The sequence below is a fragment of the Pipra filicauda genome, unplaced genomic scaffold (assembly GCF_003945595.2).
Source record: "Pipra filicauda isolate LSUMZ 115617 unplaced genomic scaffold, ASM394559v2 scaffold102_size2360937_pilon, whole genome shotgun sequence".
Classification (NCBI taxonomy): Eukaryota; Metazoa; Chordata; class Aves; order Passeriformes; family Pipridae; genus Pipra; species Pipra filicauda.
This window is the reverse complement of record NW_024103463.1, coordinates 100,271-124,175: the sequence shown is the minus strand read 5'-3', so window position 1 is coordinate 124,175 and position 23,905 is coordinate 100,271. Positions and strand designations below refer to the sequence as shown.

General features: G+C 46.3%; 1 protein-coding gene across 1 annotated transcript in view; it reads right to left on the bottom strand.

The window, feature by feature from the left end:
- Positions 1-23,905, bottom strand: part of MAPKAPK3 (MAPK activated protein kinase 3) — a 123,000-nt gene that overhangs the window by 87,755 nt on the left and 11,340 nt on the right. Inside the window, exon 2 of the mRNA XM_027728420.2 lies at positions 17,666-17,742. Within this exon, the coding sequence (XP_027584221.1) occupies positions 17,666-17,742 (77 nt within the window). The remainder of the gene's footprint in view (positions 1-17,665; positions 17,743-23,905) is intronic.

The following is a 23,905-nucleotide window of genomic DNA, read 5'->3' as shown; positions in this document are numbered from 1 at the left end:
GAGCTTAAATCTTGGAGGGGTTAGACAACAGCTGGCAAAAAAGTCTATAAATCTAGTCTGAGCAGCAGCACTGCTTGTGCAGTGGTGGGAATGTTTATTTACAGGTTGCTGCCTGCAGCCAACCTAAAGAACAAGTGATCAGGGATTATAACTCACAGGACAAACTTGCATTTGATTTATCGAGTGAAGCTTTCCAAAGCTGGTCATAAAGTTTCCCTTCATCTGCTCCTGGATCATACACAGCCAAACACAGCTGCACCCAAGAATGCCTTTGCCATCCTGTCCAGAGGCTGGGATTCAGCTCCTAAACTTCCAAAGGCCCTAAGTGCACAAGGGGCAAACACTCACTGACCTGAACTGCAGGGGCAGGGGAGACGAATAAAACAGAAAACACGGAACAGTTTACTAAAGGTTTGATCCATGACTCAACGGTTTGCACAGTCTGCCCAGGAAAGGCTGGCAACCTGAAACAGATGCAAAAATAGTGCCTTTTCTAATAATTCCACAGCCAATGAAACCCACGTAACAAATCCACTGAACTTCAGGTTGTTACCGCGGCGCGTTGCGACACTTTGGAACTTCCCAGAACAAAGCTTTTGTCCACAGGACAGAGCCTTTTGCGCAAACCAGGAACACCCACTGGTGTTACACAGTGAGTTCTGTGTACACACACACACAGCTGCACCACCACTGCTCCTCGGCAGCAACGGCACTGCCTCGAGCACCTACACGTGGGTGCAGCCACACACAGACACAGCAAACTGCACGTGCAGGTGTTGGTGAAATTGGACCAGCAAAAGCTTCAGTAAGAGAAAGCTGCAGCTGTGACCTCATCAAAGCAAAGAAACAAGATAAACATGCAGTGTAGCTCTTCGGGGAAGAGGGTCTGGAGGACGCGGAGTCTGCGGATTCAATTTTCCCTGGGCTCTGATGACTCTGTGGTAGAGCAGGTGAAGTGAAACCTGACTGGGGTAACTCTACCCAGAGAGAGGGAGATAGAAATAAACAATATTATTCCTGGAAAGAAGGGATAGTAGCTGTCCCTCTGACAAAGTGCACTCCAGTCCAGAGCCTATTAGCTGTGGATTCCTTTCCCTGCTCCACCTCCCAGTGTCAGGGCAACGGTCCCAGGCCTTGACGTCAAAGCTGCCTTTTGTTTGCTGCACAGACTTTCCCCTTGTGCAGGTTTAGCAGAAGGAGGCATGGGAGCAGGTGGGCAGAGCTCTGTTCTGACCAGATCTGCAAACTCAACACAAGGCTCCGAGGAAATCCCCTCCCCACGTTACTAATGTCAACCTTTCCAGTGAAAAAAAAAAAAAATGAAATAGTTCAGTATGTCTAAATTGTTTTACGTCTGAAGTGCCCTCTTGCTCACCTTTCCTTTGATTTGTGCCCTGTGTTTTATCTGCTGGGGTTTTATCTTGCATTATTTAGACTGCAAGGGCTGCCAAGCAAGGACTCTTACTGTAAGACAAGGCTGCAAGACTGCTTCTTTAACTATCAGATAGATTAGGAGAAAATCCTTGCAGAGATGAAGGATAAACTCACAGCGTTCCAGGATAGTACTCAGGGATATGAGAGGGGGAGGAAAGAATGAGACCAGGCCCTATTACAAAATCCTCCCACCTCTCCGAACCTGGGACAGCCAGAGCCAAACTGGTTGTTTTATGAAGTGAGAGAGGAGCCTCTCCTCCACTAGTCATGGTGACCTGGGCACACACAAGCCACTCCTTGCCCTTCTCATCCACCTCACTCCCTGGCCCCAAACACAAGCCACCCTATGGGAGTACAGGGGAAGAGGGACCTGCAGAAAACTCACTGTGTTCAGTCAGGCTTTTCCTGCTAGAGGCCCTTTAAGATCCAGTTACAGCAGCCACAGTAAGATTACACCACTCCTATATAAATTTTACACTCTATTACAACCTATAGCTTTTCTGTTTAGAGGTCAACAAACAGAAGGCAAAAAGGAAAAGAGCAGTCACATAGTCTACCCAGAAATGGGCACAGGAATCACCTGCTATGGATTTCCAGGAGGAGATGCTCAGAGTTACAATCTGGTCACATTTGTAACCCCTCCCTTCAACAGCAATAAACCTGACACTGGCTGGGATATTTCACAACACAGCTCTCCTGTTCCTCTGCCACTGAGCCTCTCCAGACCATCTCCCTCCACCTAAGGCAGAGGCCAAACCTCTAACTCCTGTCCTCCAAACACAGGCCTGCTGCAGCCTCCCCTTCTTCCCCTTTCTGAAAGCTGGGGAACCTTTGGCATCTTTCCTTTCCTTAAGACACTCTAAACAGTACTTGACTTTGTGATCCTTGAAGGAGTATTGATGATGGCTTTGTACACCTGTAACTGAGTGGAAAAACTTGACAATTATCTCCTGGCTCAGGCATAGGGCCAGCACTGCTGGACGCAGCATTCCCAGGCTACTGGTAGCTAACAAGATGAGCAGCAAATGCTCCTGCTAATGAAGAAAAAAAAAAAAACAAGAAAAAAAGAAAAATAAGGGAAGAAAGAAAGAAGGACAAAAGACCTTCCCACCATCTCTGGTGTCAGAGCAACAAAACTCTATGCTCAGCCCAGGCCAAAGTGTTTCATCCCTTGTAAAATGTTGATTTGGGAGGGAGACTGCAAGCTGCCTTCATCTCAATGGAGCCTGGTCATGCCATGTCATCCTTCTGACCTGCACAGAAAGCCAGACTTCCCAAAGAACTCACCCACATCCAGTTCCCTGGGAAAGCCTTTTCACTATCTAGTGTGAGTGAATCTTCATTCAACAAGACACATCACGGGTAGGAGGAAGGAGTCCCCTGTGGAGCCTCATACAGTCACACTTCCCTCCTTGGTCTCAGCCAAACTACAGGCACACAAACAAACATGGGAACCGTGTCACATTTACACTCTTTTCACCTCCTTCCAGTGTTTTCAGAGAAGTCATCCCACACAGCATGGAAAGGCCTGCTCTCCACCAGCAGGGAGACACAAGCCAGCGGGTCGGGAGGGTGACACCACACCACTGACACACGGGTGGTATCAGGGGCAGACGTCAGGAAGTCCAGCAGCTGCTCCAGCCTGATCTGGAGCTCTGCAGGGCAGTGCTGCACCAAACCAGGCTCTGACTTTCTATCACCGTGTCCTGCAAACACACACTGCCCGTCAGGTCACAGCAGAGATAAAGCAGGACCGCTTGGACCTCACACGGATCCTTTCTCTAATATAAAGGTCTGACAAAATTGAGCCCTGGGGATGACCAGCAACCTGAACTTAATTTGTGTCACACTCCAAAACTAGGCTGTGATGCAGAGAGAAAGAATATTTCCAGGAATTGAGGAGAGAGCTATTCCAGTAATTCAGCACTCCCCTCCCACTCCACTGAAGGAGGTAAGCAAATGGCACAAGGCTTATTCCAAGTGCTCTGAACCCAGGAGTCAGCTCTCAAGAAAACAATAGAACAAATGCTAATAGTAGGGGTGTCAGGGTGGAATGGCTGCATGTGACTGGTTATTGGCCTTGGGCTTTTGATCCCTTACAGAGTCATATTTTCCAAGCTCTCCCTGTCACTACCAGGGCTGAGACTCTTCTTAAAAAAAAAGAAAAAGGAAAAGAAAAAAGAAATCATATCCTAGACTATCTCAACACGAAAAACACAAAGCCAGATGCTCGAAGAAAAACAGCAAGTATGCAGAGAGATGCTGGAGATTGAGAGGTGGCACCAGCCCAAACTAGGAGCCAGCAGCAAGGCAAGCCCACCATGGTTTCTGAGAAAGTCTGGTTTTAGCAATTAGCTGGCTCCTGGGGCAGGATGAGTGCCACAGCAGCTCTGCCCACTCCCAGCTCCTACCCCTTCTCTCCATTCCAGACTCAGATGATGCAGGAACAAGCTGCCTGTCACAGGAGGGTGATCCCTTCGTGCTTTTAATTTGTAGATATATGATGGGGTGTTTCAGAGTTAAAAAATACAAACCAGCCATGTAGCTGAAAGTGCTCGGGTTGGTCCCAGCTGTCTGAGGGAACCAAACAAAAGCCTTGCCACCTCCTGAGCAGTGAGTGGTTCTCTGCTGAGCTGCACTGCCTTCCCACCCCAACTCAGAACAGACAAGGAGCAGGGGGCAGGCACTACCATGGCCCAGAGGCCACCCTGACTTCCCCATCTCTGTCACATTATTTTGCTTGTGATGCTGGGGCAGAGACCTAAGGAAACAAAAGTCCTGGGAGGAAGTGAGTCAGGAAACCTGCACCGTGTGGCAGGGGAAGTGTGACTCAGAGCACTTGGGGCTCGCTGCTCCCTGGTGCCCTGGAGGAGGTGATAAGATTGTGTAATCCCCAAGATAACTTGCTGCACATCCTAATTCTGCTGATCCTCCCAGGGGAGGGGTGCTTCTGCTGAGTACTGTACATTAGCTGATTTCTTAGAATAAACTGTGGCAGCTCCCTGTGAGCTCATCGTGTGGGAGGGGGGATGCTGGGCTCCCTGCCTGCGCTCTCAGAAGAACCAGGAGCTGCAGAAGCACCAGACTTATCAAGAGCAAAGACCTGGCAAACCTTGCTTGCTCTGTTTTTGAGTTAAACTTGGCAAGTGTTTTATAAGAAAACAATATCAGAATCAGGTGTTCTTCAGGAACAAACTGTTCAAATTTGTGCAAACAAGCGTGGTTCTGCCCTCAGGAAAGAGTTATCTTCTTTCACAGACAGAGGGTAGGGACCTGAGTACTTGAAAGCCACAGAGAAACCAGCTATAAAGCAGAGGGAAGGATAATAAAGAGAATTCCAGAAAGAAGAGGACAACTGTGGTGACAATAGGAGGGGAGAAGGCAGCCTGTGTGCTCGGGACTGATGAGGAGAAGTCAGAGAGAGAGAGAACATGAGATACCAGGAGGAAAGAGGCCAAGAGTGCAGGCCAGGCAAGGGAAGTGAGGAGGGCAGAGAGGATGGAGATAGGATCATAGAGAGAGTCACTTAGGAGTGATGAGGAAAGTACAGTGAAAACAAAATGCCCCTGGGATCAGGAGAGCAGAGAAACATTACACTGAGGGAAAGAGGCCTCCATCCCTTCTGAGTTCTCAGTACACACCAGAGCCAGAGTTCATATTTCTGGATCTCTGTTCATCAAAGTGCCATTCCTTAAAAACAACCAGAGCCCTGAAGCAGGAGGGTGACACAAGATACAAAAAATCCCCCTATTCCATCCCCACAGGACTGTCCTTGTTTCCACGACTGCAGGCACAAGCAGTGCCAGCACTCACAAGCTCAGCCCTCTGCCTGTGCCAGAACAGCACCTGATGCAAAGGATCTAAGACACAAGTAGGCTTTTGGAAATTCTGCAGCACAAGCAAAGCTCACAGGCACCTTGGGGAGCTTGATGCCAGCTGACCTTCCAAACTCCAACCCTCTGCTTCCTGGAGACCCTAGCAAATCGTTTTTGCAAACAAACTAATGAACGTGAGTGAAAAGGAAGTGCTCACTGTTCCAGCGAGGACAGGGCTGAAATGGCACACAATACACACGGGCTGTCACAGGCAGAAAAGGCCCTGTCCTGTCCCATCTCACAGTGTCAAAAATCCACCAAACAATCACAAACACAGCAAGAGTTAGGGGAATCCAGGCCTGGCCATGCAGAAAGCTCACTCTCAAGTATTGTTTCCAGCAGGGACTGTCCTGTGCTTCCCGGGGAGTGTCACACTCAGGACACGGGTCACGCTCAGGGGTTGTGGCTGTGCAGCCTCTCTGCCCCTCTGCAGCACATCCAAACTGCACCTCAAGCACCGTTTGAGAGTCCTCACCGTGCCCAATGTGGCACTAAAAACTGCAAATTTGTTACGCTGTTCGTGTCAGGAGCCAGCAGTGATCAGACCAGCAGTTCCAGGGAATGTTACCCCCAGGTGAGGGGGCAAAGCTGTTGGCTGAGACTCAGAGGACCTAAAGCCCATTTCCCTTTCTGCACAAACCTGTAGCTATGCTGAGACAAACCACTGTGCATCCTTGGGTTCCAGGTCCCTTTTCCCCCTTTTTTGCCTTGCTGGTATCAAATACAAGCTTCCTGGGCTTCAGCTTCTGAACAGTAACATTAGATACATCCTAGACTGCAAAATGCTGAATGGGTCTGTAACGGAAATAATGACTGCTTTAGGTTTCAAGCCTTATGTTTCTAGGTCAAATGTTCCTTTAGGCTTGTATGACCTAATATCCCAGGACTAGCAAGACTGGGAACAGCTGTGTAAAGGACCTGCACACAGGGGAGCAACCACCCCTACAACTGCTGGTAACAAAAAAAGTATCATTTTTATCATAAAATTCAAATCGAAGGAAGTTCTTATTCTTCACCCATGAAAACCCAAAGCTGCTGGAAAACAAATTTGTTGGAAACTTGTGATTGTTATCATGGGTTCAGTGAGATCCTGCACTGTAGTTCTTTATTTCACTGTGAGCAGACTGTTACTCAGAAAAAGGATGACTGTATTTTACTCCTGCAGGTGGGATCTGCAAGGCCACAGTTCAAGGACCAAAAGCATCCGTATCATGCTCTGTAAGTGTGTGTTAGTTATTCTGCCCCCTGCAAGCCCTCACCCACCTTGTGGGCACAGCAGAGGGATGGAGCTGCGTGCAGCTGAGCAGATACTCTCAGATTTCTGTTTAAATGATGTTTTGCAAGCCTGACTCAGCTGCTGACACCTCCTCACCACACAGGATGCCTGCACTCTTTCGCAGCTCTGTTTTTCCCTTTGAATCTGTGCTAAAAGGAAAGCATCAGGTGGAAGATATTTTTCTAGTTAATGTTTTTTGAGATGCTGCCTGGCCTAGATCAATTCCAAGAACTGAGGCAGCCAAACAAAGAAACTTTTATTCAGGCTGATCAGCAGCATGAGCATCACTGCTCTGGCAACTTCCCACGCTGTAACAAGAATTAGCACGAGCCAAAACAAGACCACACGCAAGAGAAGGGCTGAGCAATGCACTCAGGAGCTGCCAGTGACAGCACCCCCAGCCCCTCTGAGCACACCCGAGGCAGGGGCAGCCTCCAGCACCAAGCCTGTTACACTTCCCTGGAATCCTCACTCCAGTAGAAAACCTTCCCCAGCACTGTTTTTCCAGGCAGCCGACCAAGCCTGAGCACCTGCACAGCAGCCATGGGGGGAAGGCTGGAGCTGGGGCTGTTCCCTCAGCTCCCTCCCACGAGGCCGTACCCTCGGACAGGGCTCACACCCCACAGCCTCTTCCCTGCCTCGCAATTCTACGGGCTGCTGACTCTGAGGCCTGAAACTTGGATAGCAGTAAATCCCTTTGGGGGACAGGGTGGGACAAGGCAGAGTCCTGTAGGATCCAAATGCTTCAGACCTTCTTCCTTCACCCCCCACAGAAAAAAAAAAAATAAATCAGCTACTTCCATGAACTCTGCACAGGCACAAAAATCATCTCAAAAAGTCGTCTCATCACATGAAGTGCCAGCTTAGAAAGAGTGGTTTTGGCATTCCAGGTTACCCCAACCCCTTCTTCTCTCCTTTGTGTGCACTTTGACAGATGCCCATGCTGGCATCCATGGAGAGTTTGTTTTCTTTCCCAGATTACTGCCATGAGGAGCTGACATCAGGGGCTGGCCCTCATCAGAGCTTGACTGAAAAAGTAGTGTCAACAATGACCTGTGTCAGTTGAGAACTCCAAGCCAATTTTAAGCACAGAGGGAAAGAGGAATTCTCTTTCTTTCCTGAATAAAGAAAGCCAAAAAAACATTGAAAGAGGAAAAACCTTTGGACTTGTCTTCGAATAACCGCATCCATGGAAATAGCAACAGACATGCCTTCCTCTGCTGTGTTCTGCTCACTATAAGCTGTTTCCTGATCTCATCAGATTCATCACAGCCATCAGGCTCAGCTAAATTTGGCACTGGAGCTATGGCTGTGACAGTCACAGCTGGGGAGTAACAAGCTTTGAGCCAGTCTGAGCAAAGAAGCAAATGAGCCAGTATCTTTCCAGTAGTCCAGTGACAGTTTGTGTTTCCAGAGATCTCTTGCCTGGGGACCCCACAGGCATTAATAAACCCTCACAATCCCCACCTGAACCCCACAGCATCAGCATATCCTACACTGCACTGGAAAACTGAGGCACTGGACAACAGTGCTTAACTCCCATCATGCAGCAAGAAACAGAATCTAAATTACAAGGTTATAAACTACAAACTCATCCTCCCAGCAATTTCATTTAACTGACTGGAATTTACCCTATGGCATGCACAGTCTTTATATGGCTCTGAAAGCACATAAACATTCTGTGCATCAGTGCACAGCATCACACTGTCATTGCCCTCTCAAGGTTTATTTTAACTAGGGCAATTCTGGGGGAGTCTGTGGCTGAGAAGTTCTTTGCACCACAAAAGGCACTTCCCTCCCCGAGGAAGGGAGGACACAGCCACTGGCACAGCCTGGCTGAACAGCTGCTCTGCTCCTACGCTGCTGGGCAAGGAAAACCAGAAAAGGGGATCCCAGCAGAAACCTCGACAGCCCGAGTCACAGCAGGGACACTTTTGCTGATGATGTGACATGGCATTTCACAGTGGCTTCCAGACAGGGCCCCTTTCTAAAAAGGGACATTTTGTCACCTCCAAAGTCTCTCTCAGTGCAGTGAGGGTTAATCCAGGCTAGTGAACAAGCAGGATCAAGATCAGCTCATCTTTTCCATTCAAGCAGAGACTGCTACAGAAAATGCTGGTTGCTCGATGTCTCAGTGACTTCCAGGAACAGTGAGCTAAACTCAGCTGCTCTTCCCAGCACCAGCTGAGGGGGCGGCAGGGGATGGAACACAGCCCTATTCTTGGAAGGCAGGAAAAAATAAGGCTCCGGCAGAGCTATGCAAACTCTCCTCTCGCCCTCCTCCTCTCCCCAAAAGATTCTTTTCAGCATCTCTTAATTCCTCAAAGTACAGCTGGGTTGGTTTTTCCTTTTATCATCTAACAAACATAAGAGCAATGCAAGAAAACTGCAGGCAATTCTCAAGCAGAGAGGTTAAGTTAATCAAATAAATAATGATAAGCTCATGTCCGTGAGCTCCCACATGCCCCATGATCTTGCTCAGTTTAGTGCATGACCTACTGTACTTCTTAACATTTTCCTGTTAGATAAACACAGAAAGCTATAGAGCCATCCAGCTCATGAAAACTATTTTTGGCTGCTTTATCTTCAAGCAATATGAATTCCAAGGGATGATTGGATATTTGGACTTCTCCCAGCCTGGCTGACTGGGAGGGGGGCAGACAGTAACCTCATTGCTATTCTCCTGTGGAAACAAACATCTTCTAGAGATGACAAGTATCTGGCTTGTAGGTGCAGCACTCGGAATGAGATTCAGGGAAATGGAGCAGTCCCCAGCTGTGAGGAATGTGAGGACAGCCTTGAGGCACACCAAAGAGGAAAACAGGAACCAGAGTGAGTTTGTTTCAGGGTTCCCCACAAGCTGCCCTTGAAATACAAGGCAGCAGCACTGAGCTGTGAACAGAAGGAGAAATCCTGCTGCAAGGCTTGCAGGCAGCAGTGCAGATGGATGAGGATTTGCAGCAGCTTTCATACAGACTCGAGCCTGGCCCTGAAAATAAAAGGACCCTATACTGGCAGGTGTGACACCTGTGTACCTGTCTGCAGGCACCCAGCAGAGCAGCTCCCTTGTCCAGCAGAGCCAGAATGAATGGTCCGGGAACAGCTCAGGAGCAGCTGGTCATCCCGGGACAGGGCTCTGGCACTGCAGGAGGAGCTGTTCCCACAGAGACACAGCAGGGGCTCTGTCAGGGCTGATAAGGGTCTGTCTCCAGCCCAATCGCTCTCTCACCTAATGCAAGTGCTCCACGCTCTGGTTTTGTGTTGTTGAGCATTTCCTTCAGCTGCTGGACAGAAGGAAAATGCAAATCTGCCTGGTTACACAGGAGCTGAAGGTCCCTGCCGTGCCAAGGCCACACATCCATGGCTGGGAGACAAGAAGACTCTATCACTGTCTTTCATGGATTTTAGGGATGTTAAAACCTCCCACCCAGGAAATAGCACAGAAAGCAATGTAGAGTCAGCAGCAAACCACAAGACCAGTTTACAGGTTGTTGAACATTTTGCCCTTGCTGATTTCCAGGTTCTCAGGCACCAGCTAAGAGACTGAAGCACTCTGCTGTCCCGCTGGGAATTCTGAACTCCACAGCATGATGCACCAGTTATTTCTGCTCCCTTCAATTAGGAACAGGAAGCTCAGAGTTGGGCACTGGGCTCATTTTTAGCTGTGCCAATCTGATGACCCAGCTCCTTGCCTATAAATCAATGTAGATGTGCTCATTTACACTCTGTGAGAAATTGGTTCATTAGCTAGAATTAAACAGAGGCCCAAGCCACACCATTTAAACTTGAACGGTGCTCTTGAACACCCTGTTCTGTCCTGGATCTGGGATTTGCTTCGTGCCTTCCTATATTTAGCATACAGTAATGTAATTGAGGCAATAAAATAAGGCCCACAAATAGACTGGTTTCTCAGTACTTAATCAAGGACCTTTTCCTAGAACTGCAGAGGGCTGAAATTAAAAGAAAGGAATGTGTGGTAATCAGCCCCATGGAGGCAGGAGGAAACCACCATGAATTTAAACTCCAAACACACACTGGCCAGCTGAATGTCCCCTTGTTTGAATTAAATGTGGCTTTACAGTGACCCAGGCCAGGGTCACATGGCATGAAACACTTGAGAATGCACAGCCCACGTACAGGGAATTGCTGAGCAGATACAACTCATGGTCTGGAAGTCACTGTACAGTAAGAACGTCCTCAGACCCCATATCCATAAAGGATGAAGGAAATGGCAGCTCTGAGGCACCTCTGCAATAATGCTCATCTGCTTCTGTCAGCTTGTGAACAGCAACAGGCACAGAAAGAAGGGACTGAGAGATAAATCCAGTGTGCAAACTGCAAAATGCATAAAGCAGGCAGCACTCACACTGCAGCAGGAAAGGAGGCAGGGACCTGCAGCACTGCTTGTTCAGGCTCACTAATAATAGGTCTTAGAAGATAAACTAGAAGACTTCATTTTCTTCTTAACAATCTAATTTGTATTGGTGGGCTGAATAGGAGAACTATGTTTTAAAAAAAAATTTCTTTCTGTTACAAGTTTTCACATTACCATTAGGAAAATCTCCTCTTCGCATTCAACCTAACAACTGCCAGAAGAATAAGACAAAGAAAATATTCTGTAAGCAGAAACACGGTCAGACATTTAAGAAGTGCTGAAATGCTTCAGTAACTGCAAAGCTTGTTTTGTCTGGAGCTTCATTTTAATGTATTTCTGCAGTATCAGCACAACAAGCCTCCAAGTGCCAGTTGGGACATGCAAAGACATTGATGCAGAGCTAAGGCCTGAAAAGGTCTTTTAAAACAGATTTCGGAGCTGTATTTTCTAGCTTTGGCAATACCCTTGAGGAGGACAGTTGTACCTCCCCATCTCTTCTGCTCACAACCTGCAGCTGTTCTGCAAACAGATGGAACGGCCTGTCTTGCTCAGTGTGCCCCTGGAAACATCCTCCAAACAGCTTCTGCCAAAGAAGTTTTAGGATTGAAGTTACTTCCCACATGTAGAAGCTGCTGACTTCTCTTGGAAAACTGTTCCTGCATAACATGGGATCTCTACTGGATCAGACAGACGAAAGATTAAGATTACTCCTGCACTGGTTTCATACATTGCATTCCCAGCCCAGAGCAGGGAAAGTGAGAAAAGGAGAGAAAGAGAACAGGGGAATGAGACAACAGCAGTATAAATTTAAATCAACTCTTGGGTCTTTGATTCACCACGAGGATTCACCAGAACAGATGAGAAGGAGGGCCCAGCTCACTCCCCTCCCTGCCATCACCCTGCAGAGGAAAAGCAGTGCTGGGCTCTAAAGCTGCATCTAAAAATCCCTCACTGAAAGCTCCAGATACTGAGAACTGATTATGTAAAGCTGCAGCAGGGAAAACATTCCTTGTACGGTGCTGAGCTTTTTCAAAACAGGTCTACAAAACAGCATAGCATAGTTAAGCCTCCATAAATATTAATAATTCCATTTGTAATTCCATTTCTAGTTCCTTCTGCTCATCCAATAATTAATATTGCTTCCACATCACCATTACAGATAACAGCTTGATAGTAGGAACAAAAGATTAGGCCGAGTATCTCATTTGTAATGAATGGAGATGAATAATATCAGGTGCAAATTGCAAAGGGCCACAGTGCAGACACTGACTCCCCAATCTCCCAGCTAACTCAACACACAAAGGCCTCTCTCTGATATTCACAGGTACTGGCATTTCCTAGAAAGACACTAAGAAGAAACAATTTACCCTTAAATTATGAAACACTCACTGGAGATCTAAGTACATCTGAAAAATACATGTCAAATGGAATTCACGGAAATGCACTCCAGTGTTTTAAGAAAGACCAAGTTACCTTCCTAGCATGGCAACATTAAGGAAACAGAGGTGGAATTAACACCTCTGCCATTGTGGTGAACTCATTCACAATGAGGAGAGCAGAGCTGTAACACAGGGTGTATGAGAAGCTGTGAGGCAAAGCTGATGGGCAGGTGGGGGACTGGGCAGACATATATATATATATATATATAAAATAAATAATCACACAATTCAGAGCAGAATCAGCACGTGAACTAGTGTAATGCTTCACCCTCAGCCTTGCCTCCTTTTCCTCCCCAAGACCTGCTGTTCCTTTGGTCAGGCTTCCCCTCCCCGTTGCACACTTTGTAGTGCAGAGCTCAGTGTCCCTCAGGCACATCTATGTTGTACCTTCCAAGAGCTTCCTTGGGCAGCATCTCACACTTTGATGCTCCAATATTTTATGCAGGAGCAGTCTGGGCTTCCAGATCTCACCCAGGCCTTGAGCCCAGAGCAGACAAGCCTAGTAGTGGTCCAGTGGAGAGAGCACACAGAACAATTTCCCTCCCTTAGAAATCCTGTTCTGGAGCACTTGCAAAGGTGGAAAAATTCCCTCAGCTCACAGGCACGTTCCCTACAGAGCATCCAAGCCCTGCAGCTGGACAGGTTCATGGCAAGCACAAAAGCTCACCTGTGAGCAGTCCTTTTCCTCAGTGGGGAGGCTCAAAGCTCTAAAGACTCTGTGCTCCCTTCCTTGTCCAGCAGAAGGGGAATTATTGTTTCATCATCTGCATCATCATTCAGAACATTTCCAAAGGAAATTAATTCCTAAGTAGGCAGGAGCTTAACTCCCCAGTGGACAGAATATCCAAGAATAAGCAGAATGCTACCACCCCCACTGACAGAGAATCCCAAATGAATACTGCTTTGTGGGATGGGGGCTTTGAATCTCAGCCAGCCCACTTCCCTCTCAAGTCAGCAGCACTCTGGGGCCTTTTTTGATCCAGAGCCTTTTCTTTTTTATTTGATTCAATGCCTCCAAACAACCTGCTCTTAAAGAAGCTGAGGTGTCATTCTGTCCTGTAAGAACCATGAGGGGCCTTAAATCCAGAAAAGGGATCATCTCCCTCAGGGCTTGTCCCTAAGCCCCAGCGAGAGGGGGAGATGGGGAAGAAGTCCTTCACTCTAAACTGCCCACGATTGTTCTGCTTGGCTAATCCAGTTTCCCCTTTGGCACATTGAAACCCCAGCCAAAAAGCCAGTGTCCTGGATTTCCCCAGTGCTAAAAACTGCCACATGCACTGTCTCTCCTCTCAGCACCTCCACTGGGGTCTTATCTGAACATGTACTTTCTAAAAGGCTTATTACTACTTAGTATTTTTATAATACTTTTTTTCCTGGTGCCTAATAATTGAGAAATGAATTCATTATCCTCCTGTGAGCCTAGTGCATTATTCTGCTGTCATCCAAATATAGAACAGAAATACTTACTAAATGCTTCTACTTATTTTCATCTTCATTGACAATTGCACCATTTCCATTTCAAAGAGGCCTTACACAATTCCCTTTCAGTTTCAAGCAGAATGTTTAAATTCTTTAGCGTCCTTGAAGAGATAGCAGCCAAGGATAATTTCACATTTTCCTTTTCATTTCCAGTTTTCTGCACTTCATTTCTAATTTATATTAACTGTGCCCTGCTCTGCCTCCCCTTCCACATTGCTTTCACTTTTTTTGTTCCTAATGCTGTCTTCACCACTGAACAATGATCAGCTGTATGAAGATAACTACTTCCTGAAGGCAAAATCACTCCTCTTTGCACTGTTCTTAAAGAATACCTAATTCTAATAAGTGTTTTCTTATAAAACACTCGCCAAGTTTAACTCAAAAAGTCTTTTAACTTTGGGTAAATTACACGTTACAGTATTATCTGGCAAAGTCTTCTTTTTATTTAGATTTACCTTTAACAAGGTCAGAGTCATGCAGCTGCTACCAGCTTCCAATCCAGCTCTGAAATCCTCTGCTCCCAGATGTGCTGGGTCTGATAAAACACTATTCAGTGATTTCTTGGAAGTCCACATGGCACATCAATCCTTCCACCCTGAGAAGCTTCACCTGCTGGTTTGTGTAACCATCACACACTTATCTTTGGATGCAGAGTCCTGGACTCCAGCAGTCCAGTTGTCACTGAGTCAATGTGGTAGCAGGGTCTAACAAGCATCTCCACCCCCAGCACCCAGTGAGAACATTTCTGCAATCCTTGGCATGCAGAGCACCCTCCTGCTGCTTTTACTGTGCTGGGCTTAGAGCTAGACCTTAAAAAATGTGCTCCCAAAATGGATGTGAAGGAAAGGAAGGAAAACATCATGGATGGAAAATAGCAGAGAGGGACAAAGTAAGAGCCTGAATTCTGCACAGTGCTGCTGCTGATGCAGGCTGGCAGCTGGGGATTGAGACCCCACTGCCCTGGGGGGACTCCAGCAAGAACAAATGCAAAGAGATCACCAGTGAAAGGAGTAGAACTATCTTACTGGATCTCTCATCTGGGGCAACAGCCTCCTAGGTAGAGCCTAGAGGAGAAAAAATGAATGGAAAAAGACCACACGAACAACAGCATTTCCTAAAAAGCTTTGAACTCCCAGGACCATGGATATCTCATGCCACCCAACAAGAAACTATTGCTCTCAGCATCTGATGAAGTGTTTGGTCAAACTGGTTCCTCCTGGCACCATCACTGAACCATCCCGTGCAAAGACAAACCCTCTCAGTCCCAACTGCACCAGATACCTCCAGCAGGCTGACGTCAGGGCCACCAAGGATTAGAAAAGCACATGATGGGAGGAAGCAAATTACACCAGAGGCACATGAAGGGGGCATGAAACAGCCCCTTCCCAGCAGCAGCTGTCTCATGATCTGCCCTTGATTCCAGCACTGATGACGGCTGTCCCCAACACTTAGGTTGCTGCTGCCTGTGCACTTAGAGCAACACAAATTTGGGAGCCCCTGGCACAGGTTACAACCACAGGCAGAATTCCTCTTTGATACCACTTAAGCCAGAATGAGTTCTGAGAAACTGCTGCCACATGTTCCCTCCATGACGCAGGGCTGAGCGAGCAGCTCTGACTCGGTGCTGGCTGCAGTTCCCGAGGCTGCAGTGCCTGGTCCCACACTCAGCACTTCGCAGAGGAGAGACCAGAGCTGGGCAACTGTGCCAACCCCCATGGCTGTGAAGACAGCCACATGTTCTTCCAGGTACAAATGAACAGGAGCAGTAGCACTCAGGGCTGTCCCTGTCCATTGGAAACTTTCACCCACACGCCAAAAACTCCGTGAGGAAAGAGTAGGTCACTTGGGTCTCACTTGGCCTCTCCTGTCTGAGACAAGTCTGGCCCAAAGCCTTAAAAAACACAAACCCCCCTCACCTCTGAGACTCTGATGATAGCCTGGCTTAAGCAAGAAGCCTCCAGTGAGGTCAGGTTGGGTGTCCTGACACTTTACCTGTGGTATGTCCTTCCTTGCAGTGCTGTCACTCCATAGGGAGTGACCAGTCACCACTGGTCAGATTCACCACAAAATCACAAGGCACCTTCCCTTCCCCTCACCAGCCATGGCTTAGTTGTAGACCACAGAGGTCTCAGGAGTGACTGACTATTGACAGTGATCAGGGGATTCTGTGCTGTCACCCAGAGGAAAAAAAAAAGAGGCTTCATGGATAAATTTTTCCGCACCCTGACCCTCCATCCAGGAGACAGGCAACTACATTCCATGCTCTGTTAGGTTCCCTTCCCTGCAGAGGGAACTCTGAGGAGGAGGGGGTGTGAGAATGCTTGGCATAATGGGAAACCTTGTCCTCCTTTCTGGAACCTGTCTTGTTCTCTTCTGACTAACCAGGTCTGCGAACTTTAGGGTGTGCTGCATAATCTCCTACTTACCCAAGCTTTCAGGAAGGAGTCAGGGAAGAAAAAGCCATTTATGAGAAAAGATTGGGTTTGTGGGAGCTTGTTGAGCCACAGTGTGTAGTCTTTAGGGTATGTGACTATTTACTTCTGCTCTAGCTGTACTTTTGTCTTTCAGCAATGACAGCTACAGTTCTTTTTTTTTTCCATTTACAATTACTCACCATTAACTGAAATAAATTTTAACCTGAAATGTTAACTGAATACCAAGAGGAGGAAGATACTTTGAGCAGCAGCCACTAACCAATCCTGAGAAGTCAGGCTAAAGCCAAAAGGCCCCTTTCTTCAGCTTGTCACGCTTTGCTCCCCCTGTTCACATGGAGCTCTGCAGACCTGGGAGCTGCAGCTGCTTCCAACAATTCTTCTCATGAACCTCTGTTATGAGGTATTTACATCACTGTTTACCAGATAGGCAATGGTATTGCAGCTTAAATACATCAACTCCACCCTCAAATGAACATTATTATCATTTCATGTTTTACCTATACACATACACACAGAATTTGTTAAAAATTAAGAGCTGTCTGAGAAACTGGGACAGGAAATGGGTATATTAAATGCAAAGTGATTTTTTTTTTTCAGCCAAAAAAATGCCCCCAGACAATCACACAGAAGTGCTCTTAAATTTTTTTGTTTAAAAGCAATCAGCTTTCAGCTGGATTGGCTTTTACCACTTTCTGCAAACTCCTGGCCCCCCAGCCAGCCACTCACAACCAACAACTGCTGGTATTCTAATAGAGCACCAATATCTTGCGGGTATTGTCTTGAATTGTCTTGAACTTTCTTGTGCTCAGAAATAGTGCTTTGGAAGGAATGCCTGTGTTTTATCCAAGTATCTTTACTTCACTGTCACACTGACAGGAAAAATCTCTGAGGGAAGTGAATTCACTAAAGCCATTAGAAAAAACACAGACACAGAACAAAGGAAGAGGCAAGAGCCAGAGACAACTCCTCTGGCACACAGCATGGGGGAAGGGAGAGCCTTGGGCATTCTCCCTCTTTCCTTGTGTGACATTCCTTTATTTTTAAGGCACTCCTAGGAGTTTCCTTCCAGCAAGCCCCAGCTCAGAGGGCAGAATGCAGGGCAGGAGCCATGCACCCACCAGACATCACATCTGAAACAGTCTCAGCCATTTCCAGTTGCCAGAGCTCACCCCAATCACTGTGTCTCATTTAGTTGCTACCCAAAGGTATCTTGGGCCTGCTGGGCTCATCAGGATAGAAAAGGCATAAAACAATGACATTCTGTGTCCCAGCACTGCTGGTTTAACACTGTTACCACAGGGCACAAAGCAGGACACGGAGCATATAACACTGTGAGCAGGAGAGTGACTTACCCTGGGGGAAATTCCCAGCTGACAAAGGATTCTGCCCAGGCTTGTGCACCACTTTGGCTCCGTTCACGCCGCTGAAACTGGTTTAAAGAAAGCAAAAAATAGGTAATTTCACTCTCTGAGAATATCTTCTTCCAGGAAAAACCAATTTTCTAAACAACACATCAGGCTTTTTTTTTTTTTAAACTAATTTAGCACAAGACTAGCACAAGCCCTTGCTGCCTATTGACCCAGCTAAATGCAGACAGCTACTGAAATTCCTAGAACAGCAGCTTCTTCGAGGCCCAATGCTGACAGAAAGACCCCTTCCACCTGATTTGACCCACACATTTGTCAGTGCCCAGATTGCTCTGCTGGAGGATCCAGCATTTCTTAGGTTTGTGGGCTCATATCCTATGACTCTACTAAGTTTATTCTGTAGTCCCTTCAAGGATCAGAGGCAAAGAGCTTGATTTACCTGGCCTGTTAGTCAACTAGCCCATTTTCAGCAGCCCCTTGTTTTCTGCACTTTCTAGAGATCATAACTGGGAGGAAGGCAGGGACACTGCAATTTGCTGTGTGATGTGGACAATGGCTCCTGCCCCAGTTTGAAACCCAGAACACTCTTTTCCTGCTTTTTCTCAAAGTGGAAAGAATGAAACACTCGTTCTTGGGGTGAGGCAGCAGCTCCTGACCTTGCAGGAACTCTGTAGGAACCAGGACTCGTTGCCACCTCAAAGGTGAGAACCTGCTGCTGTGCTGTGCAGAAGGAGCTGTAAAGCTTCTGGAACCACACTCCCACTTTCCCTTCCCCTTCATTCTATCCTAAGAGGATTCCTAAGGGGAAGAGTTTCATTGCTGTGCTTCAGACATCAACACCCCTGAAGGTGCAGCAGCCTGGGGCACAGAGGCACTTTCCTGGGAAACCAATGTGATGTGAAGTCCTCCTGGTTTCACATCTCTGCACCTCTTTGGAGTAACAAAACACAAACACCATCAATCCACCTGAGCACCACCTACATCTGTGGGAGTGATGCTCAGTCAGAGCACAGGATGGATTCTACCCATGTTGGTGGGCTCACAGTATTTAATCTGAACTGAGACGTGATATAAGCAGCTCACAGGTCCTTGTTTTATCAACACATGTCTGAGAAATGATGTGCAGCCTGGGACTGCCCTTCTAAACAGAACCTGCTCCTCTGTTACACCCCAGTGACACTGTTCAAAGAGAAAAAATGGCTGTTCATGGTGTCATTCCATGGCTACACAAGGGAAGTTGGTCACTTTGTCATGCAATCCTGGTAAACGTTTACTTTCTCCTGCAGATTCTTTTCCTTTCCCAAAGCTTTTGGTAGAGCCCATTTTTGTGCTGTAAACTGGATCATTGTGTACCTTGTGTAATTTTTGTTACAGAAAAGCTGCACTGAGCATATTATTATTTTACACATTATCCTTTCTCTTCTGTACCTTTTGTCAGATCACAAAGAATAAAGAGTTGATCTCAGCTATCATATAACCACAAATGCCTGCTGCAAGTCTGAACCAGGCAGAGGTACAGATATTACATACAGATAAGCAGAGCTCTCAGTAATCTAAGCTGCAATAATCACCTTACAGTTAAGTGTATTGCATAATGGGCTGTTCGGACCATAAATCAGCAATAATATGGAATCAATTCAAGTAAAAAAAAAATCAGAACTTTGCCTTAAAGAATGACCTTTTTAATCAAATCCAAAGCTTTCCATTCCATGAAAAATAATTTTCTGTCCCAGCATTTTTAAGGACTATGGTAATTTTTCCATTTCTTGTCCAGATCTACAAAAAATCCTTTCTTTTTTACACATATTAAACCCCAAATATTTCAGTTTTCACAGGCTATCAGGTTCGGTCTGACTCTTCTTTCTGAAGAGAAAAGCCTCATCTTATTTACCACCATATTTATGTCTCACCATATTTAACCCTCATCTTTCAGGCACACAAGTAAGGCTGGATTTGTTTCCTTTTAATACACACAAAACTGTGAGACAAGCCAAAAATGACCTTGTGCAGATACAGTTCTCTTGGGAAGCCAATGCTTTCACCTATGCTCAGGTTAACAGAGAGTAACACTAGGAAAGGGAATATATTCACTTTTCAGAGAACTCTACAACGATGAAAATTAATCTCAAGCACAATTCTCCACTTCTCCCTGCCCTGCTCACACATCAGAAAGCGGTGCCTTTGGAATAAATCAACACCAGGTCAATACAGCAGCACTTTGCCAGCACACTGCTGCAGCCTCAGCCCCACCACTGTGCTGGGCAAAACTGAGCCACACCACAGCGCCTCTCCACTACTCTTTCAGTGAGGAAAGGTCAAACAGATGAAAAATTAATCAATACCTCCTCTGAGACACATTTAGTCTGCCAGAGAGATGTAAAGGAGCACTACTGCAAACCAGAGCTGTGCCCAAGCTGCTCCACACACTCTCTGCAGGGACACACTCTTGATTTACACACAGCACCTGCATGAAGGGCAAGCACTTATCAGCCCTCAGCAGCCAGGCAAAAGGCCCTTTGTCACAGGTGTCCCCCCTTACCAAATCAATCTCATAAATGCTTCACAGACCTCATGGACCAAGCTCAGCACAGAGCGGTGGCAGAACCCAATAATAAATAAACCAAACCCCAAATGATCTGGTCATTGTTTCTGTTGTCCCTTGAAAGAGAATGAAAAAAACCCCACCAAACTATTTGATGCTCCTCAACCTATGACACAGTGTGTTACATCATAAATACAGCTCTTGGATAACTGCTAGAGTCACTGGAAAGCCCATGAGCTGGATCTGAGCTGCCAGCTTCAAATCAGACGCCTGTCAGCAGAGACAGGGGTGTGGAGACAAGCACCCACATGAGCTGCTATGATCAGAGCAAGTGATGCTCCAAACCTTCTTGCAGAGATCTTATCAGAGCTGGGCAGGTAACAGGCAGGTTGTGAGTCACCTGGCAGGAGTCACACTATCACTAACCCCTCCCAGCAGTATCAGGACTGAAGGTGGAAAATTATGGGTGTGTTGTAGATCAGGGCTGTGTAACAGGTCAGTCTGCGTGGCTGTGTTGCAGACACTTCCAACAGGTGTCAATGGGAACAGCTCAAGCAGAGCAAAGGTGTAAGAACTTCAGAAAAGTGGTTAAAACAAGCACTACACCTTCCCAGTGACAGGTTAGAAGCACCTCACACAAATATCACAGTGATATTCCATGACATTTGCAGCTGAGCTTAACTTTTACCAGATGATGTCCTGTCTCTGTGATACCCCTTGCCAGTGGCATGAGGAGCAAATGCCTCATCACCTGCAGGGACTGTCCAGCATTTTCCTGTTGGAGCAGAGGGGTCAGACCAAAAGGCACAGCACTGAGGCTGGGGCAGTTCCTGATTTGTACAGTTCTTTTCAGAGCATCACATCATGTTAGTTCACTTCCTCAAGTGGATTTCCTCTCCAGGGCCTGGCACTACTGCCTTGAACACAGACTAATGTCCTAAATTTCACTAATGTCTTAAGTGAGACACAAGTGGGAGATGTAACTTCTAAGATAAAGACCTTTCACTATTCATTGCAGGGATTTTATGCCTTTACTGGAAAAATCTTGACAATCATGAAAGGGAGCATTCAGATGACAAGACAACTGTGGCTGGGTTTTCAATACATCTTGTGCAACACAGTCCAAACTCAATTTGTTTTGATTGAATAAACTGTTCTGAATGAGATTTACAAACACACTTTTTGGGATTCATGCACTCCACCCTGCATTATTTACTGTCCAAGTGAAGCTGATGCACCCAGAGCTGGCCAGGCTCGGGAGGAACCTCATTGCAGTGTCCCTCACCACTGGCACAAGTGGAAGGACTGAAACTCAGCTTGAGGGAGGAGCTGAGCAGGTCATCCTGACAGGATAAGCAGGAACTGCATTTGTGTGTGGAAAAAGGACCCCTTCCTTGGAAAACACACTTTAAAATTTCTTTCAACCCAGTTATCACTGCTAACTAGCAAATACCATTCACCTTCCTTTTCTTATTGGAGAAGTCTGCTTGGGTTGCTCCATGGCTGGCTGCCTTTCCATCCAGCTGAGGGTGGGGTCTGACACCCACTGTTTGCTTTCACAAGCCCTCAGGTCTGTAGGGCAGCCCTGTGGTTGGGTAAACTGGGCTAGGCAGGATTTTGTGGCTAAATGGAGCAGGCAGGAGAGAGGAGATGGGGCAGTGACACAAGGAAAAGAGACACAGCAAACATTTTCCAAACATTTTCCATTATTCTGAGGGCACTGCCATTCTGGAATGTCCATAGCTGAGAGATTCTCTACACAATTTACAGGCACACATGAGCTCTTGAGGATCCACTATTCTAAGCTCAAACACCTTGCAAAAAAAAAAATGGAAGTTTCAAAACTGAGCGTTCCCATGGGGTGAAACTCCAAGTTTGCTCATTTTTCAGAATTATTTCAGTCCTATAACATCCACTGCTCTGGTTTGGAGTAAAAAGTAACAAAAAGGGTAGGCAAATGAGATTTGAGCCTTTTGTTTCTGTTATTGGTGTTTGCTGGAACGAATATAATAAAAAATAGCTCCCCAATGTGTTTTCTTAAATTTCTCTCTTAACTGAGACAGTTACAATGAAAAGGAATGCAACCAGCACAACACTTACCAAGCACCTTTCCTGGTTTCATTTAAGCTGTGAAGGAAAGAAAAGAAAGAATGGAGTGGCAGAGGAAGAAAAGAAAACATGGTAAGAGAGACAGAAATTTGTGTTGACTATCCCCTGTACAGACTATTCTCTATGTTAAATTGACAGAAGTATAAAACAATTTGGGGCAAATCTCAGAAGGAGATAGATTCATCCTAGTCATGGCTTTGTGTGGCTTTCAACTTCTTAGTGAGCAGCATTTGTTGTATTCACCTCTTCTATTTGCCAAGACTGTCTGTAGGTGGGCTCCTTCCAAATGCCTCTGTGATGCTAAGGCAAACATCCTACCACAGCTTAGAACAAAGACATTCTTGTCATATCTCAACAGGCATTGTTTGGACAACTGGGGACAAAACTTTTGTCTCTACAGAATTATAACCCTCCAACTTAATTTTTCAGATATTGCAGAAAACGAAAAGTGAAAGGAAATCCCTCCTTCCTGCACACTACAGATCTAGGGCTAGCAGAAGCCAACCACAGCTTCTACCTTCTGGAAACCAGACTGACATTTGGGCTTACCACAGTGGTATCTGGAACATTTAACACCCCAAATATTCAGAAGAACGAGGTAATGTTGTAGCAATCATTCCATTAACAAAACCCAGGTCATTTAAATTTGATCACCTTTGTCTAATGAAACACTCCTGGTGCCAGTCTACTCGTAACGTTTTCTGACCATCAGTTTTCCTCTGGTAATGCTGAAAGACAGAGTTGGGAAGAGTTAGGGTAACACTGTGCTCGTTTCCAGACAGGATATGCTAGAAGAGTTTTGAACATAATTTGTTTTAATTTACAGTAGGTAAGACCAGAATTCAGTCCTGTCTCTCTCGACCTGTCAGGTCAAATGGGGAGAAACAGGCAAGAGAAATGCAGGTTTTATATTCACTTTATCCCTCCCATGCACTGACTCCATCAATCAATGGCAACTTTCCAATGCTCTGCTTGGCTTTACTGCCAAGGCAGGACCCTGCTGGGGGACAAATACGTGAAGTCTATTGGTAAGAGAAAAATGCTGCACAGAAAACCAAACTTCTCCGAGCTACACTACGGATATCGTGGCAAAATTCACAGTGGCAGCAGATTTTTTCTTCAGATGGGCAGTAATGCTCCTCTAGGTTTCTCCCACATATCTCTGGTGCTCTCCAGGTCTGCAGCCAGAAGGAATAGGAACTCTCTTTGCCCTGAATGCTCAGGTCTGAACAGGAGCTGAAAAAAGGTACTTGCTATGCTGCCCTACTACTCCTTATTTCATTCCAAATGCATCTTCTCTTTGTTGCTTGGTTCTTGGGTTCTTCATCCCAATTCCAAAGAACTGCCATTTCTGGGAGTACTTTTCTACACACCACTACCAAGGGCTGAAAGTCTTGTTTCTCTGAAAGTCAATTTTCTCTCATTTTCTTGCCTGAAAAGTTCAGACTTGTCCTTTGGGTGAGCATTCCTCAAAACAGGTACTAAGACATGTCCTAACCTTTCATGAGGAATTAGGGGCACGGAGACAAATCACCCTACTACAGTCACAATGCAGATCCGTGCCTGAATGGAGC